The sequence below is a fragment of the Pleurodeles waltl genome, chromosome 9 (genome assembly GCF_031143425.1).
Source record: "Pleurodeles waltl isolate 20211129_DDA chromosome 9, aPleWal1.hap1.20221129, whole genome shotgun sequence".
Taxonomy (NCBI): domain Eukaryota; kingdom Metazoa; phylum Chordata; class Amphibia; order Caudata; family Salamandridae; genus Pleurodeles; species Pleurodeles waltl.
Window position 1 is genome coordinate 49153158 of NC_090448.1, and position 19718 is coordinate 49172875.

Genomic DNA, 19718 nt, shown 5'->3' on the forward strand with positions numbered 1-19718 from the left:
ATGTTCAGTCCGTGGCTTCTGACGAGGGACACGAGCAGGGCCATGTAGATGTTGAAGAGTGTGGGGCTCAATTAGGAGCACTGGGGCACCCTGCAGCTTTTCTCTGTAGGTTCTGACAGGTTGGGGGGGGGGGGGTGGGGGGGAGTATGACTCTCTGTGTTTTGCCGGTTAGAAAGGAGCGTATCCACTGCAGGGCCTTGCTGCGGATGCCAGCTGCGTGGAGTCTGGAGCAGAGGGGGTGCTGGGAGACTATGTTGAAGGCAGCCGATAGGTCCAGTAGGATGAGGACCGCTGTTTGGCTGAGGAGTGAGCGGATGTCATCTGTGGCATTGAGGAGGGCGGTCTCCGTGCTGTGGTTGCTCCTGAAACCTGATTGGGAGATGTCCAGGATGTTTTTATCCTCAATGTGTTTGCAGAGTTGTGCGTGGATGGCCCTTTCGAAGATCTTGGCTGGGAAACCCAGAGTTAGTTCTTGAGATCCAGGGGGTTGGTGGGGGGTTTCTTCAGGAGCACGTGGATTTCAGCGTGCTTCTAGGCCTCCGGGAAGGTAGCCATCTCCATGGAGCAGTTGAGAGTGTGGCGGAACTCTGGTGCGATGGAGGTGTTGGCTTTGTTGAAAATGTGGTAGGGACAGGGATCAGTAGGGGCTCCGGAGTGGATGCTGCTCATGATGTAGTGGGTCTTGTCCGTGATGAGTATGGCCCAGCAGTGCAGAATCTGTAAAGGTTTGGAGGATTCGAGCTGGAGGGTTGTTGGTGGACTCTGCAGGTCTTGGCATCTGAAGCTATTGTAGATGTCCTTGATTTTTCGATGGAAGAAGGTGGCTAGTCTGTCGCAGAGGTCCTGAGATGGAGGGATGTTTGTAGCATCCGACTGGGGTTTGGTGAACTCTTTAACCACGGCGAAGAGCTCTTTGGTATTGTGTGCAGTGGTGTTTATACAGTCCTGCAGGTCAGCTTTTCTAGTGGATCTGATGAGGTGGTGGCAAGATTTGATGGTGGATTTGAAGGCCACGAGCTTCTCCAGGGACTTGCTGTTTCTCCGTCTCTTTTCTAGACGTCTGCAGGTGCTCCTGGAGTGCGGGGGAGAACCTGCTGGCCTTCTTGAAGCCGTGTTTACATGAGGTAATTAGGAGTGACGCTACGGTATTGGCGCATTCGGAGACCGATTGGTGGAATTTCTGTGCTGAGATGTTTGCGTCTGTGGCAGAGGGAGGTGGTGACTTGCTGAGTGTTTTGGTGAGATACTCCTTGGTGGTCTGGTTCCATTTCCTACGTGGAGAGCAGATAGTGCTGAGGTGGACGGTAGGTGTGGTGGTGGACAAATGAATGCGCAGTGATGGTCAGTCCAGTGTAGCGTGGAGGTGTTGTCAAATGCGATGTTGTTGCTGGAAGAGAAGATGGGGTTGAGTGAGTGTCTGGTGGTGTGTGTTGGCGAGGTGACCAGTTGCCTCAGGCCGATTGTGGTGAGGTTCTTGAGCAGGGAAGCAGTGTTGTGGTCATTGCATTTGTTGATGTGATAGATGAGGTCGCCAAGGAGAAAGTAGTTCGTGGAGGCAAGTGCCTGGGACGCCATTATGTCGACGATGGATTCGACGAATGCTGGGCGGGGGCCAGGTGGCTTGTACATGAGGGTGCCAGGGAAGGAGGAATTTGGGTTGACATGGATCTGAAAATGGAGGTGCTTCATGAGGGGGGAGTGTTCTTCTGTATTGGTTGTCAGGCAGAGGGTGGATTTGTGTGCGGTGTCCAGACCGCCGCCTGGCCAAGTGGAACAGTCTTTGAGCAGCAGTTTGTAGTCGCTGGGGATGGCCGTGGTGATGTCCAGGGCTGACGTTGGGTTTGTCCATGTTTTTGTGCTAAAGGCGATGCCTGGCCGGGTGGAGTCTAGCAGGTCACAGAGTTCCACAGCATGTTTGTGGAAGGAGAGTAGGCTAAGGAGGATGCAGTTAAGGCAGTCCGTGTGGGTGATTGTTGTTCCTGTTGCAGGGGGTTCGGCTTTTGGTGGCACTTGAAGCAGGAGAAAGATCAATGGGCGTCTTTGGGTGATGGGTAATGGCAGGCGGAGTGTCCGGTGTTCATTGTATGGAGGGTCTTAGCTTTGTAATGATGGATGGTCGGAGAACCATGGGTTGTGGCGGTGGGCGCAGTCCAAGTGGCGCGACTGCATAGCTGCCCCCATTAAGAAGGGGAGGGAGGGTACAGTCAGCTGGGATGCAGGAGGACGGTAAAGCGCTTCACAGGGAGGGGGCGGGGCCACATGGGCACAAGTGGCAGGGAGCAGAGCGCACCAAGGAGAAAGGGAAAAGTGAAAAAAGGCGCAAAAAGTGAAAAAGGAGAGAAAGGTACAGGAAAAGGGCAAAGAGACACACACAACAGGCACAGATGGCCACGAGGCCAACAGGGATGAGGCGCAGGTGGGTGCCTGTGGGTGGAGGTGGGCCTTGAACTAAGAGTCCGGTAGGCTCTCAGTTTGATCAGCAGCAGCAGTGGTGACAGATGGAGCTGCGCAGAGGGGAGTAAGCAGACGCTGACCAGGACATCAGATGAGTCGATGAGTATGACCATGTTCATGCCAATTCTAGCACCAAGCACTCAAACATTGGTCTGTATTTCTTTTCCTTGTGGCCAGTACATTTAAATGTGTAGAAACACTTTGCTCATTCTTTAGGATAATCATCTCAATTGAGAATTGATTGATACTTTTCCGGTCCAGTGATTGGACAGATGTTGTTATACTATAATTTACTTTTATATTCCTCCTATTAATGAAAATTGTTTTTCCATTCATACGTATTCCACATACAAACACAGTACGGATATATGATCTGGATGGCGGATTACTGGTTTAAGACAGCCTCTTCAGTTCCCTCCATACAACCCTGTCCGCTTCCTCGTATCCCACCCTTTTGTGATGCCCATGTTGCACCATTATTATTAATACATTTTCAGTTCTTTGCTTACACCATAGATCTTCTGTGTCTCTAGTTTGAAACTAAGCGATGTGCTCTTTCACAATATATTAAGATGTGTATACTGCACGTTGTTCTGCATTCTCTATGCTTTCAAAAGCAAAATAATAAGGCTTTTTAAGGAGATAAACAGCTTTGTGGTGAAAGCAGAAACCAACAGTCTTAGAGCACTGAACACAAAACCCAGCAAGACTTGGTGTGCACCCATCTCACTGGTGTTTATTGGCTTCCACTGGCAGAGGTTTGAGACAGAAGTGATCTTTGTTGTAGAACAAGCGAAAGAGGCAACTGCAAAGTGAGGGATGCAAAGGAAAGCTTGGGAATAATGAGGAAAAAGATGGGTAGAAGGCAACTGGGTGTTTTTGAAATTTAATGAAAAGGAAGACATAAAAAAATCACAGAACTGCCAAAGATACAAGAAAGCATTTGAGGAAAACGTCCACACTTTTAGTGTTTGTTACTGCTGTATCCATATAGGCTTTTACCATTCCATAATTTTACCAGTATATAGAAAGGAGGCTTTGGAGGGCTCTCAATTAATTGCCCAGAGCTCAAGAAACACTGCTCGTACAGGGGACGCCCGGTTTAACTGTAGTGCTGCTGTGTCAATGGTGCTCCTAAACGAGCGCAAGAGCAATCACTTTTTATATCCTTCAGTGTATTTTTTTGCATTTTTTTTTTCCAAATATGAAATCTGAGTATTTGCTATTATTGATGACAAACCATTAAGATTGCTTTTAAGTAGGGGATGGACGGAACTCGTGGCGTTTCAGTCTGGAGAATTCTGCAGTTACCTAAAACCTCAGTGAAATTTTGCGAGCGGCAGAATTTGGAACGTTGCACTGCTTGCGCTGATTTTTAGCATGTAGAGCGTGTCCTGCGCTGTACAGTCAGCACGATAGCACCACGTGACGTGCCAGAGGGCGCTACTTCTTTCTGCCTCTCAAGTAGATTTTCTACTCGAGCAGCAGCTTTCTCAGTGCAAGGGGTAGTGACCTGCTGCACCCGCCGCGTTGAGAAATCTTCTAGTGCCTGACTTTCTTGCATGTCGTCTTAATGTTGGTGAGCAATTTGTGAGAAAAAACATTGCCACCTGGCAGTTGACAAGAGTTTTTCCAGAACTCTGCGCTCAAAGCGAAGTACTGAGTGGGCAAACCGGAGCTAAATCCGCCAGAGTTTACCGCCCACCCCTACGTCTGCATCTTGATGTATGGAAAATGCAGAGTTAATGTTTCAAATTGACTAAGATTGCAGTTGTGTGATAAACAAATGAACTCCTTTGCCTCCTTATGACTTGTAAGCTGCATACATCAAACTCAATTTGAGACATTTTAGAAAAGCTCTTTCCTGTGTTTTAGGGGACTTTGGAAATCCTCTATCCCGATGCCCACCTCTCCGCAGAAGATTTCAACATCTACGGCCATGGAGGGAGACACTTTTGGCTTGCAAGTTCCTGCTTTTTCTTCCTGGTAAGTACAGGGATGGACATATCGTTCTTAATCTGAAGCCCTAACAAAGGATGTTGGGTGGAATGATTAGGTGAAGCAGCTCTGCCCATGAAACTAAAACTAAACTTTTGCAGTTGAATTATAATGCACTTGACTCTTTGTTTGGAGCCTGTCCAGCTTAACCTATGGCAAGTAAGTCTGAAATTAACTAAGTTGCATTTGGTGGAACTTGAGACAACTAAGTTGCTTTCATCATAGAAAAGTTCTCTTTGTCTTTTACTGTTATATTTCTGCTCCTCTGCAGGTATATTCTTTGGTCGTCATACTTCCAAAAACACCTGTGAAGGACCGGATTGCACTTCCTTGTAAGTTACTAGCTGTTGTGTGTTTTGTGACCAGTTGGTTGATGCAGTCAATACGGACACAAGGGTCTTGTATAGAATCTTATGGTGCTCCATTCATCAGGAACCTGCTGGGCATGATGGGACATTGTGGCTCTCAAGATTCTCAAAGGAGCAGTGACCTCTTTTTACAGTCTACAGTGGTTTTTACTAACTGCATCATTACTGCTCTGTTTTTTCTTTACTTCACTCTTTTTTAAGAGGTGTTTCAACCAGATGTACCATGAAAATGGTAAAGTGGCAGAATAGAAAAAAGGCAAGAATGTTGCCTATGTGAGCATTTACTGAAAATCAACAAAGTGATGAAAGGAATGCATGAATTGATTTCAGCCACTGCCGATTGCTGTGAGCCGCATTCCAGGCCATCCTTTTTCACCCACTGTGCCATTCGGGGCAGAGACCCACCTTATGCAAATTAGTCTTGTTTCTACTCAAGAGGGGCAGGCCATCACCAACTGCCAGGCTAGGTCCTCCCCAGATGGGAACACAACTAACCTCAGACCAGTTTTGACCTACTTAGTGCCCGATTTATGGTTTGTCAGAGAGGCATCGCAACAGTGACTGAGTACTTTCTCTGCCACTCCAAAAGTCCACCTGCCTTATTTAGAGTTCGGTGGACTTTCAGTATGTCTTTTGCGGAGACTACTCAATTTCCATCACTGATGGCCCAACAGAGTAAGGGCCGTGGGAGGGTTGACCATTTTTCTGCCCACCCTACTTCGAGTAGGCAGACAAATGGCCAGTTTCATGGACTGTCACTGCTAGGTAAAATGCGTTAATGACCCCCATGCTTTTTTATTTAAAAAAAGAATATCCCGGTTTAGGTTTTTCCGTTTGAAATATCAAAACAATTGAAAGTTTGTCACACAGCTCCATCGTAGTGGTGGAGCCATCCATCAAACTTTCAGTTAATTCACAGGAACCGCCATAATGGAAGAGCTGTCCGCTGGGCTGGGGGACATCTTGAAATTTGGCGGGCAGGTGCTTGCTCAGGGCAACGGAGAACTAACGTCTACATCTGGCCTAGTCTCATCAGCTTGATTGCTATTGCACAATGCGCACAATACGTTCGATGTCCGGGCATACCCATCACAATTAGGAAGTACACTAAACAAACAGGATTGAAGACATTTTTGAATTAATTTATGCCACTGGTGATTACTCTGTGCCACATCCCAGGCCATTGTTTTTCTGCCATTCTAGACAGAGACCCACCTTTTGGAAATAATTTTTGCCCTGCTCCAAAGGGAGCAATCCAGCCCAAAATACCAGGCCAGATCCCCTCCAGATGGGAACACAAGCAACTCCAGACCAGTTTCAACCTACTTAGGTCTCGTCAATGAAGTATAGCTTGAGTGCTGTCATAAAGTAAGCACAGGACCCACATCTGTACATACCCGATGCACTTAGGGGATCTACTGCAAAAGCAACAAGGTGATGGAAGGTGGCATGGTGTGCAAAATAACAATTGACTAAGATGTGCTCCAATAACTTACTAGTGGCTCAGAATATTTGAAGAATTCGAATCATGCTTTTTTGTATGCTTCGGTGTGACACTCTAAGTGGGACAGGATGTCCACATGTGAGTCCTGTGCACACATGCTACTGGAACCAAGCCATACCCGACTGATGAGCCCTTCTAAAGGCGAAACCAGCCTTGGGTTGCTGTGCTCCATTTATGGGAGGACTTGCTGATAGCTTGGGCTGGACCGTTCTCATTGGAGCAAGATTGATTTGCACATAGCTGCATCCAAACTGAGGTAGCATGGTGTGCAAAATAACAATGGACTGGGATGTTGCCCGAGTAATTACCAGTAACTGAGATTAATTCCTTCCATCCAGCACTTTTTTGAATACTTTAGGTTTTTATTTGTTTGGGTATTCTGTTTTTGGATCAACTGGAAAACATTTTAAAATGCTAGACAATGTATGTTCTGGGATCTTGCACATATGAACAGCTAACGTACCTTTTATGAATTCAGAAGGAATTCCCATGGTGAAGAGCTAGGATTACAAGTAAGAACCCACTCCTACTTATTATCCTATGGAGTGTTTTAAATCTTTGCTCTCCTGTCCGAAGTCTGCCTATTATGGAACCTTTCGATGTATCTTACCTGGTGCTAGGCCATCTCAGTTTGGGATCCAGTAAAGTTTAATGTTAAATTACTGACTGAAATTGTAGCACTGAGGGTTTTCTGATTGTTTCTTGGTTTAGCATTTTTAAAGCAGTTTAGCTTGTGGTCACTGCATAAAAATCTGCATTTCCTCACCTACCTTCTTTTATCCTGATTTCTACCTTATGTTTTGATCTAGATTTTTTTTTCCTGTACCTAGATTAGGAACTGGATTTTCTATTTCACCGCTTTATAGGTCTGTCCTAGTGTTTTGTATGCCTCATGTTTGCCCCCAAACATTATTATATATATATATATATATATATATATATACATATACATATGATGTGTATATATATATATATATATACATATACATATGATGTGTATATATATATATTTATAATTTGTGTCCATTTTTAGATGTGTACCAGTTATTTTTTGTATGTTCCTTATATTGGCTAATAAATTCTCAGGTTTGCTAAGGCGAGACCTATTAGCTTTGCTAATGCTTGTTTTCCTAAGTGCCCGGAAACCCTTTCTGCACATTTTCCTAAGCTGTGAAACGTGCAAAAAGATTTAATTGGGAAATTAGTTTGCTAAATCAGAAAAACATGTTTTTACGGACTTAATTTAGCAAAATTAAGGTATTTAAACAAGGCAATATTTTTTTTTTTTACATATAAAGGTTTTATTTGTAAGTTTTAAAAAATTGAGGTTGATAGCTTAGAAAGCGATTATTGCCAGTGTTTTTCTAAACTTCAAACGTTATCAGAACCTAGAGAGATGTTGACCTTGAGAATAAAGTGATGCTTATAGGTTTAACAACCAATCACAAAAGATCATAAAAGTCGATAAAGCCAATCATAGCCTTCTGTTAGTAATAAAAGCACCTGATGGTGGTCTAGGAACAGTGGTATATGTTGTATGATTTAATACTGGTGAGAGGTATAGCGGACCTCGAGCAGCTAAAGCCATCATTTCAAAGAAGAAAGGGAAGTCTGGGCCTTCACATCAGCCTTACTCCAAACTTAAAGTTATCGACTGCATAGAAACTAATAGACACATCAGAACGTTGATAAATGAGGACTGGTCCTGAGATATTGCACCAAAAGGGCGTTTGCATGTAGCCACAATGGCTCATGTCCCTCCTAAACCCAATTCATCAGACCACTGTCTGTAGCGGAAACATGTCACAGTGTTGGTTGATTGGGGAGCAAGGCAGTGACATTCTGTAATAGTTAATGATAATTTGCTAAATGTATGACTCCATAAGAGGTTTGCTTCCTGTAATATAGATGCCTGACAGGCATTTGGCCTCGGATGTGGCTTTGGAGCACCTGGATTGTGTCTGTACTGAGATGGTGCACCTTAGTGATAATGGCCATCTATTTCTCCAGTGTTCTCTCATTGTTTTGTGCATGGTGGATGGATTGGCAGAATGTTTATAAGAAAAGAAAGTGGAGAAAAGTACAATGCATGCAGTAGACAAACATGTTTCTGTGGGGATTATACAGGCCTGTGGAGACCTTTACACCTATGCTCACACCTTCAGAGCATTGCACTTCCAGCCTTTGCCCAGTGAGCAGGTTCTCTCTGTGAGTACAAACCCGGTTTGTTGAGGAAGGCCAGAAGCAGATCAACGATCAAGAACCCGCTCGCTGCAGACGTCGACTGGCCTCATGCAAATTATTTTTAGTACATTTTTCATTTTTAATCTCAATTGATGTTTTACAATTTAAAGAATATATAATGTGCATTGTATTATTTGTTTTATTCGGATTACATGTTATTTATTGTTATAGCATTTTTATGCCTTGCACTAAGTGGATATATATATATATATATGTACAAAAAACGGACAAAAGCATTCTGGCACAAGTACATAGTACAAATATCTCTGCTCTGATCTCCCCCCCTGAATCACATTTTCAAACCTGAACTATTTGTGAAAGACCACAAAACGGTATTATTCAAAGTATGGTTAACTAGTAGGTATTAGGTTGAAAAAGCCATTTCAGTCATTGTTTAGCTAGGCTTTTGGGGCCAGGTGTATCAAAGTCCCAGTTTGCATTTCCTAAATAGCGATTTTTTTAAAATCGCTATTTAAGAAATGCAAAATGGGGTGTATGAAAATTGCGATTCTGTAATAGCGATTTCTTAAAAATCGCAACCGCTATTACCGTATCGAAATTAGGAAATGGGACTCCATTCATCCCTATGGGCCTGTAGGCCCATGGGTGCGAATGGTTTTGCATTATCTAATGTGCGAATTCCTGTTAGTAATTTTCAAATTAGGTAATGCAAACCCCAGGGTGCTGGGGGGCTAAAGACCCATTTGATGCACCCCCAAAAAATATTTGTGGACATGTGAAGGGCACACATGCCCTAGGTGCATGTGTGCGCTACATGTCATTTTTAAAAATCCATTTATAATGCATTTTTAAAAATTGCATTTATAATACATTTTTAAAAATTGCACATGCTGACCACCAAATTGGACTTGGTTGTAACTGCATTTCCTCAATGCCCAATTCGCATCTAGGAAATGCTTGACACATGTGCTTTGGAAATCGCACATAGGAATTCCCGATTTGCGATTTCCGATTTAGAGAATCGCAATTTGCGATTCCCTAAATGGAGTCGCAGTTTCAAGGAATCACTATTTTAGCGATTCCTTGGAATTGCACTGCGAATGCCTTTCATACATCTTGAAAGGCATTTTTGCATTCGCAAATGGCCGAATTGTGCGATTCGCACCGTTTGCGAAAGCAAAATTGTTCGATAAATCTGGCCCTTGGTTTGTTTTCTCGTCTGCATGGGTGTTGTGCCCTGCTCACAATCACTTTTCAAAGCCTGCAGGCTCTGATTTTAAGATCTGTGCTTTGCTTTCACAGCAAGGAAAAGCTTTTATGTGTATGCTGCCATTCTTTCCCTGCTGAACCTGATTCAAGGCTTGGGCAGCGCGCTGCTGTGTGCGGATATCATCCAGGGATTATGGTAAGTATTGGAGCGTAATCCGCACTTCTCTCCCCGCTGAAAACACCCTTGAAGTGTTCTTAGGAAAATGATTAAGCTGGGAGGAAGGCAGTAGATTTTGATTCTAAACTGAAGGAAGTATTTGAAAAACATGAAATAAGTACATATAGATCTGGAACCATCCAATTTTCTGAAAGCAGACACTAGAGAGACTGCTTATGCTGCTTAGTTTCAACAGGAGCTTTTAGGATTAACATATGCCTGGGAAATAGCAACACGTTAATGCTTGGTTATTAAGCACCGCCAGAGAAAATACTGCATGATGGTGTGAAAATAGTACTTAGAGGTGCACAAAACCTCAATTACATCACTCCTGTTCTTGCAGAGCTCGACCCACAGCTCTCTCTGCTCATGAATTAAGCTCAAAGTTTGCTGTATCAGCCTTAGACACCCTTTTCAGGTCTGTCTTGACGCATTATTTGTCTCTGCCTATTATTGCTTGTTTAAAATGTAGAGTGGGTTTCGGCTCCATCCGCTGGAGTATGTCTGTCTGACCTTATGCTTTCGGATGTTTCCTGTATCACATAGTCCTCCTATCCATTGCTTGCATTGCCGTGCATGAGGGACTAATTTACATCTCAAAAGTACAGTGAAACACCACTCATTAAATTCTTTAGCGCATTCATACATTGCATCTTTTGTTTGTTGTTAAGTTTTTCACAGCATCGGGCTTTAGCTCAATGTTTTAGTCAGGACTCAAAATGCAACACATGCCCTTTTGGCGTTGCCAGTGCTTGTTAGATCCTGTTCACAGTACTTGATGGAGAAACAATTATGTTGCTACCCATAATGAAGGTTTTAGAGAAGTGTTACTTAAGCCATTATATAACCCTATGTAGGTTTTCAAGTATTGTGCAATTCTCCCCCTTAGCCTTTCATTTGTTTTCCAACTTCCTTTCCTTTTAGTACCCTCTGAAGATTTCTAGAGCCTGCCTCTGCATTTTCTCATTTGATCATCTTACTTGCACAGTAACTTGTTCTGATTTATTATTTTGTTCTTATTATCTTATTTCTTCTAATTTGCTGTATTCTGTCCCCAGAATTTAACTTTTGCCTCTTGCACTATAGTTGTATTATCTGAGGCCTTTTTCGTGGCGTCCTGAGTCCTTCAGAAGTTACTGGGCCTGTGGCGGAATTATCACAGATGGCTTAACCACAGTACTCTTCGCTCAATCACGATAGTCAAGTACCTTGTTTTGGTCACACGACTGTCTTTAGGTATCAATGACGACCAATCTGGGTTTGCTGTAGGAAGTGGTAGGGGTTAGAAACTCAAACACATTATGACATAGTAACTATTTCACTATAACATCACTGACTAGACATTGCTTTATTTTTCCTAGGACAAAGGATTTCATTTAATTGGGAGGTGGCTGGATAGATCAGTTAAATGCACCACTTTCTCTTCCTGAAGCACCATTACCCTCCCTATCGGGGCCAAACCTCTCTCCGCCCCGTGCAGCCTGGAAAATACCCACTTCATGGTAACCACTCAAAGGACGTCACTGGGGTAGTAATAGTAAAACGAGCCTGCCATGGTGAATGCTCAGGACCTTTCCTTGGTCACTAGAGTAGGGCAGAAACATCTTGGGGTTACGAGGGTCATAAGACCATTATATCCTGCTTTGCCCCTCTATAATAATTATTTTAGACTGTGCCCGTCCACCCCACTAATAAAGGGGCACTTTAGGTTTAGATGAGTGAATTGTTATCTACACTTAGGTTCCCCTGCACACCCTAACATGCACAGAGCTCCCTGGAATACTGTCAAGGCCACCCTGGTTTTTAGGGGCCAGAATGAACCTGATGACGCAGCATTCCACTAATGGGGTGAGTGAGGGTTATACATAAAAAATAGATTCATTTTTCTTTTTACCACCTCGTGCTGAAATGGTGTCTATCCCTGAAGCGCACCTTAGTTATTTGAAGCAGAGTGATACCCCTATTGATTTAGCTACTAGATCTGGTCACCGTAGTGGTCCAACCATGTTTGCCATGCTGGTTAGCTCAGTTTGTTGAAGCCTTTGAGTTTCTGTAAGCCCCTAAATCGAATCAAAGAAAATATGTTATCATACTGAATTCAGAGGCTGTTTAGAAAATTCAGCGATGAAGCCACTGGTGACCAGAGTCCGATTTATTGATGTCCCAGTAATACACCATTCAAAGTTACTGGAGTCCCTCAAGCACTTAGAGGCCCATAGAAGTAGTAGGTCAGAACCAACTATGGAGTCCTAAGGGTACCTCAGGTTTAGGGGACTTCATCCCTACATGTTCCTGGCGTCTTCAGTAGTTTCCATTGTGGGCACCATTGGGATCCCACTGCAATCATTGGCAAGGTCAGTCCTTAGGCTAACTGGACTTTGACTTAGGGTTTGGAAGGTATTTAAACAAAAATGCTATCTCCAGAACAATAGAGGCCAGAAAACAGGTTCAAGTGGTTCCAGAAAGCACCAGCCAACAAACTCTGGATCCCATGTTACCCCTCCCCAGAGATGTGAAGACATACTATCTCGTGGTCCTCCTTGGATGTGGGAAGGAGTGATACAGGCACTGTACAGTTATGTCTGGTCTGACAGTGCCGGCTTGGTACCTCTTCCGATGACTGGTAACCCAACTGGTGGACTGGTTACCCATATGATGTTCTTTTCTCTTCTCAGGTTGTACAATGAGAATCTTGTGGCTCCTGTGCAACATTGGTCTGTATAGACGCCCTCAAAGCTTATTGTCCAGGCAGATAGCCCTTGTCCTTGAATCGCTTCAGCTGCTCCTGGCTGGTGATGTGGTGCTCCTTGTGCAGCTAGGTTATCTTTCCATCTTTCCACTGGTCACAGCAGGATGGCTTTGCACATGCTTCCCATACGCTGGCCCATATTCTTGAGCTTCCACTCGTGGTCTAATGACTTTCTCCTACACCAGTGTTCAGTCCGCCTGAGTGTCTTGAATATCTACCACCCAGTACTGGTCCAGGGGCCAGTGTGGCAAAGCTAGAGCCGACCAGAGAGGGTGTTCTTTATTAAAAGATTGAACATTCCTCTATTCCTGGAGAAATGCATATTCCTTTTGATGTCCACTTTCTTCAGACCCTGAAGATGAGAGTTAGTGGTCAGGTAAGATTGGGCAGGTCTCAGGTGATTTTTGTATTGCATTAAGACAGAGTTTTGCTTATAGTCACATTGAGAACCAGCAGCAACAAAACAAACATACTCGGCACACACAAGGTGTCTGAATGGACCCTGCCATTTACCAAGTTTTCAGTTAACTCCACAAAGCCTTCATTCACGCCCCACACATAAGGAAAGCAAGTGACGCCAGTTATGAGCCATTTAACCAGTGAGAGCAGTAGCAGCGTTTCCTTGTAGGGGTGCAGATGACAAAGCCTGTGGCTCAGGACTCTCATTTTGCTGCCTGCACTACCAATCATCTCATGGCATGCAATGACTCATGATGTGACTGCTCTTTGAATGTCCCATAGTCACCAAAGCTGCTGTATAGAGGACAGTGAAACCCATCCTATTTTCCCATTGTTGCCTAAGCCTATAGATAGTTTAGAGTCTGCCATCACACATGTACAGTGGTCCACTGTTTCCCCCATCAGCCTTTAACCCTTGCCTTTAGGGTGCATTTCATGAGCCTGGAATTAATGACCAACCTGACTTAACCTTTCAATTTGTTCTCCCAGTTTTGGACTATCTTTCCCAGTACAATACCAGAGCGCTTCCCATTGTTCCAGCAAGATGGCCTACCCAGTATTACATCCACCTCTGTATAGATTTCCATGTAGATTTCAGGCTCAGTGTAGTGAGGGCCTTCTATAAAGCTGAGATCAGAACCCTGCATACAGATGAACGTAGTGATGAATAACTTGAATTGTCTTGTTCGTCAGTTCATCATATAGTGTTAGTACCCTAAATCCGGTGAGATGAGAGTAGGAAGCTGGCTCTCTCTATGGTACACTAAAATGAAGTACATTATTGGTTTAGTGGGCTTTCTTTAAAAATACCAAGTGCTCTGTTTTTGTGCTAGTGTGTTGAGCAGCTTAGACTAATCAAAGGGGAGTGTTGAGCATTTGTAGTATACACACAGTCAATAAATGGGACACGCACTCAACAAAGGAATCCAACACCAATTTATAAAAAGAACGCAGGTTTTTATATTATCTTAGACACCAGTTTCTTCGTGATCAGGAAAGTACTTTTCAAGATAGGTTTTCAGCCTTCAAATAGACAATACTGTAATTGCGGTAATGTTAACCTATGGGGAAAACATACGCTAAATAGGACCACTTGCTAGCGACTTACAAAACTGTTCTTCAGGACTTAAGGTATAGGGGCCAAGGCCGAAGGTAGCACCAACAGGACACCTCGGTCTGCCCTGGGGTGTCAGGGTGCAGAAGTGCTTTTTGGTGCTGGGTGGCCTGTTGAAGTCAATGGAGAGCAGTACCTGTAAAAAGAAGCTGGAGGTGGAACTGGGGTGGCCATTCGGTTCAAACCCACAGGGAGGATCGAGTCTCTAGAGCCAGGTTGCACCGTCAGTTGAGCTGGACTGGTGCTGTGGGGCTCATGTGCAATGATCTTTGATCCGGTGGGTCACAGCGGTTAGAAGCACTCGGTCTTGGCAGGAGGTCGCAGAAAGAGGCTGCAGGCAGGGTCTAGGGGTCCAGTCCTCAAAACTCAAAGGTGAGTTCAGGTCTTGGGGAGGGGTCTCTGGCTGCTAGGGACACCGTCGGTTCACTTGAATTTGGGCTGTGGGGCTAGGGTGCAGAGGTGCTTTGAGGTGTCGGGTCGTGACGGTCAGATTCACTTGCTTCAGGTGTCGACCTGGAGATGGGACACAACTGGACAGCTAGGTCACTCTGGGTGAAGGCTCCTGTCAGGCTGACATCCCTCATCGGCTGGTCGGTCTCTGTAGGGTCGGTGTCTGGATGGATTGGACCCCCAAGAAGTCTTGGCTGCTGCAAGGGGTCGCTACCCCTGGTATTGGTGCTGCGGTGCTCCTGTCGGGTCTAGCGTCTCGTTACTCGCTGGGGACACGGGGAGGACCTCTGAGAGCACTTAACACCTCCTCTTGGGTAGCTGCTGCGTCGGTGAGGCCAGTGGTCAGCAGATCGATTAAACCGAGCTTGCGTTTTGGTGTCTGTAGGATGCAGGGAAGTAGCTCCACAAAACAGCCAGCATCTCCAGTTGAGCAGTGAAGTGGTGGCATCCCTCCCATTCTTTTGGAGGCTGAACAGCTGCAGACTGAGTCGTCTTTGGCACAATTGTTGGGGACAGCAAGCAGGCCTGCAGGGTTGGCACCAAGTCAGTTGCTGCTCCTCAGTTTGGTTCTTGCAGCTGTTCAGCGTCCTTCTTCTTGAGCCAGGTGAATCTGTTTCTCTGGTGCCAAGGGCTCCCCGAAATACTAGATTTAATGGTGTTACTGGGAGTGAAGGGTAGTAGCAAATGGGCAACTTACCCTTGGGGTTACTACAACTCCTTTATGACCTTCATGTGGGAAGTGGGCATAACCCTGTCCCAGAGTTCCTAATTCTGCCATCATCAAGATGGTGAAGTTTTCCTAGAGTGGGGGACATACGGCAGCTCACCTGTGTCTGACCTGGGTGTACTCCACAACTCCTAGCATAGCTAATATTTCTCCAGGCTTGGTGCAAAATGGGCCTCAGGGCACGGGGTGGCATCCTGTAGGTCTGGGGAATGCCGGGTCATATATAAAAGGCGGCAGGGACTTTGAAGTCTCTAACCCGGGTATGCAGATTCACTAGCCATCCTGCTGGAGGAGGTTAAACCCCTCCTGCCAAAGCAGGCATTATTCCTGACCTTTGAGAGCATGCCCCTCGCCTCCTAGGGGGTCAGAAGCATGTCTGTGGTGGCAGGCTGGACTGTACCAGTCAGCCAGCACACTACAGGACTAGTAGGTTTCAGGGGGTACCTCTAAGGCATGGATACTCAAAGTACGGCCCAGGGGCCACATGCGGCCCCTCTGATCTTTACATACGGCCCCTTGGGCAACAGGAGCACTGGGCTGCTGTTTACTAGACTCATAAAAAAAAAACATATTAAATAGACAGGCATTTATTTCAAGGTTAATTGGACTTAAAGAAAAGAAGTAACTAGGGAGTCCTCTTCACTTTAGAAACAGGTTCATTTTTACATCTTGCTGCAAAAGTGTGAAAATATGACAGCTGCTTCAAAATCCCAAAAAGTGTATTCAGTTAACATGCATGTCTGATATTGCACCTGGCTTTAATTTGCCAAACCAGCCCCCCCTTTCTTTTCACACTAGGAGCGGATTCTGATCTCTTTTCCTCTTTCCTAGATGCCTGGTCCTCACCCGCACTCTCTGCTTACATGCGTAGTTTCCAAAAAGAGTTGGGTATCTGGAGTGGGGGTGACTCAACTGAGGTCTAAGAAATTATTATGAAGCCTGAAAATATTCCTCTTTGAAACTATACTGGTATAAGCAAAAGAGGTTCTCCTTCAATATCATCTGCATCTGCTGACATCAGAGCTGTCCTTTATCACAGTAAATCTGGTTGCAGTTTCTATTTAAAAGAGACCTTTTGGTGCTGACATCCCCAGACATTTGCATGTGGCAGTAGGAGATAAAGGGTGGCAAAACCCATTCATCCGAAGAAACCATTCCACCTCGCCTTGATCACTGTACTTCCAAGGTTTCTATTTTTCAAAGAATATGTAAGTGTCCAGAATTGAGGCACATATGTACTTCTCAATATCAGAATGTACTTGCTTGTATTTTTTTAAAACGGTATTTTGTTGTTTTGTGCCCCTTACTTGTAACACCTAAAACTGTTCTTTTTTTAAATTATTATTAAATGAAGGGCATCATCTCTTCATTCGTATTCGCAAATATTCTCTTGGGTTCTGTATTGTTTTGAGATGCGGATGCAACCTTAAGTGTCAGCTATCACATGGAAAAAGCTATCTTTGGTAATGAACATGAAAAGGGCCGCAGCATAAACCAGCTCACGATACAGACCGGGCAGGGAAATTGTCACCTTACAAAAGTAACTGCAAACAAAAGCACTTTCATTTTCACTTGCTTTTGACAAGTGTGTTCATTTAACTTGCAGAGGAGTAGCCTAGTTATCACTTTACCTCTTTTGCCTCTTGCAGCCTTGTTGATGTCACCACCTTCCTCTACTTCAGCCTGTTCTCGCCTCTTATGTACGTGGCTTTCCTGAAAGGCTTCTTTGGGTGAGTACCAAAGGAAATGATGAGTCTCTAGCAAATGGGAATGCTTGCTACAACACTCATTTGTATTATTACAAAACCATGCTAGGATTATTAGGATTTCTGGAAGTAAAAATAAAATATATATGGTGGGTCTGGAAACTGACCAGTGCGAAGTGCACACCCAACACCCCGTTTCCAGTATGAAGTGTTATGTATGTACTAATCATCTAATTTTAGAGCCACATAATGATGGAACCAACAGACTACTTAGCAAAATATATACATGTATTGTGAATATTATTTTTGGAAGTAACAGCCAAGTCATTGATACCATCTGGAGGTACATGAATAGACAAACTAATCAAAGTCGGATTTGGTTCTAACCACAACTTGTGCGTTTGGATGCCTTTACAATTAGGGGAGAGCCACAGCTTACTTGCATAGCTGCACTCTGAACAGAGACCTGCCTCATGCAGATCCTCCTTGATCCTGCTCCAGGACGAGCAGTCCAGCATGAACTGCCAAGCAAGGTCTCCTCCAGGTGGGAGCACAGGAGCTTCAAACTGCTTTCAGCCGACTTAGACATCATCAGCGAGGTATACCATGGTCCCTACGGCCCACGGGTCATACCGGTCACTCTTTAAGCAGTTACTACAGTAAACAACAAAAAAGGTTGCAAGCAGTGCTTGAATTAATCTCAGCCCCTGGCAGTCGCTCGGGCCACATCACAGTTCATTGCTTTGTCCCCGCTGTGCCATCCTAGACAGAGACATGCATGTGCAAATCAGCCCTGGTCCCACTTCGGCAGGGATCTGCTAGGATGTAATGTTTGTTGTAGTTAGATTTATACCCTTGCTGTAGTCGGTCTGCAATGGTTATATTATGTTATCCATCAGAATGGGACATGCGCCCTCTAGTCCATTTAAAAATCATGAAGGTGGGGCTCCAGCCGGTTAGTTTGTGGGATTCCATTATATTAATAGACAATACTTTTAGGCAGTCCAGAGCGAAGGTTATAAGAGGGAAGTCAAACTATAGATTAGATAAGCCATGGTTCTTCAGGTTTCTGCAGTGCAAGAGTCCTTGATTCCGTTGAGCTTGATAATGTAGCAAGGTAAGGCCGTGCTCCCTGGTCAACTCTGGGCATAATAGCCAACAGGAAGGACCCAGATGTTGGAATGGTGATAAGATGGAATATTAAGGTAATTAATAGTGTTGAGAAATGTAGCATTATAATGGCACAGTTATTAAGACTGTACTAATTTCCAGGCTGCAAGAAATGCACCACAGCAAGACCGAGGGCCAGATTACGGCCTTGGCGGAGGGGATTACTCTGTCCAGAATGTGACAGATACCTCATCAGCTGTATTACAAGTTCCATAAGACATAATGGAACTTGTAATACGGCGGGCGGGTTATCCGTCACATTTAGGACGGAGCGATCCTCTCCACCAAGGTTGTAATCAGGCCCTGAATGTGAGCTAGTGCCATGCGTGGGGAGGAGGAGCAGGTTTATCACTGTTTCTTTATTTCCTCACCTAGGGCTGTGTTGATTTTGTTTGTAGTGAGTGACAGTGGTTTGATATAACCCTTGATGTGCTCTTATGCCTCCAATATTATTAACTCTCCCTATTTTTTTAGGATGGCCGAGATCATTACTGACCAGGCCATTCGGCATTTGGTTTCAATAGGAGGTGTTAATTGCATCATTGGTTCATCTTTGAAGTCATCCATACTTACCATAGAAATGGCAAATTGGACTTTAAGTAAGTGGCTATCTGAAATGGTAAATAGGACTTTAAGTGAGTGGCTATCTGAAATGGTAAATAGGACTTTAAGTAAGTGGCTATCCGAAATGGTAAATAGGACTTTAAGTAAGTGGCTATCCGAAATGGTAAATAGGACTTTAATTAAGTTGCTTTCTGACTTCAGTCTGCAAGCGGTGTGGCAATCTAAACACAGCAGTCAGTTGGTCGACTAATTCAAACCCATGATCTCCCTTATATTCTAGAATAGACTTTCTATTGACAGGAATGGACAATACGTGGAACTTGTTGAACACCACATTTTTGGACAGGTGACTGCCTGACTATGCCCCTCTGGTGCTGGATAGCTCCGTGGCATCAGTTGCAAAGTGGAGGTTTAGAACTCCCTGGAGGAAGGGGGATCTGGCCTTCAGGGCCGACCTTTGGGACTCGATCAAACGGTGTTTGTGCAAAAACAAAGACACTGCCTCAAGAAGAGTTTGGAATGGAAGGCATTTAAGGTGAAGCTCAGAGTTGTTCTTTTCTTGATCGCCATAAAGGGTGTGAAAAACACTGATTGCTGAGATTCACTCTCTGGAGAGCAGATTAAATTAAGAGCAAACCCCAGTACAGCCCTGTTGAGTCATACAATTGGGGTGATAAACTGTGCTAGGCAAGTTTGATTTAAACCCTGTGGCATGCAGAAGATCAGAAGGTGTGTAGTCTGTTTGTCTAATTAGTAAATATGATAATGAGCTCTCGTTTAATTTTGCCAATACGTCACTCAGAGTGTGCTGATTCAGGATGAAG

General features: G+C 44.5%; 1 protein-coding gene across 1 annotated transcript in view; it reads left to right on the forward strand.

The window, feature by feature from the left end:
- Positions 1 to 19718, forward strand: part of TPRA1 (transmembrane protein adipocyte associated 1) — an 86689-nt gene that overhangs the window by 60153 nt on the left and 6818 nt on the right. Inside the window, exons 7-10 of the mRNA XM_069206261.1 lie at positions 4330 to 4440; positions 4724 to 4784; positions 9832 to 9934; positions 17104 to 17184. Coding sequence (XP_069062362.1) covers positions 4330 to 4440; positions 4724 to 4784; positions 9832 to 9934; positions 17104 to 17184 — 356 coding nt within the window. The remainder of the gene's footprint in view (positions 1 to 4329; positions 4441 to 4723; positions 4785 to 9831; positions 9935 to 17103; positions 17185 to 19718) is intronic.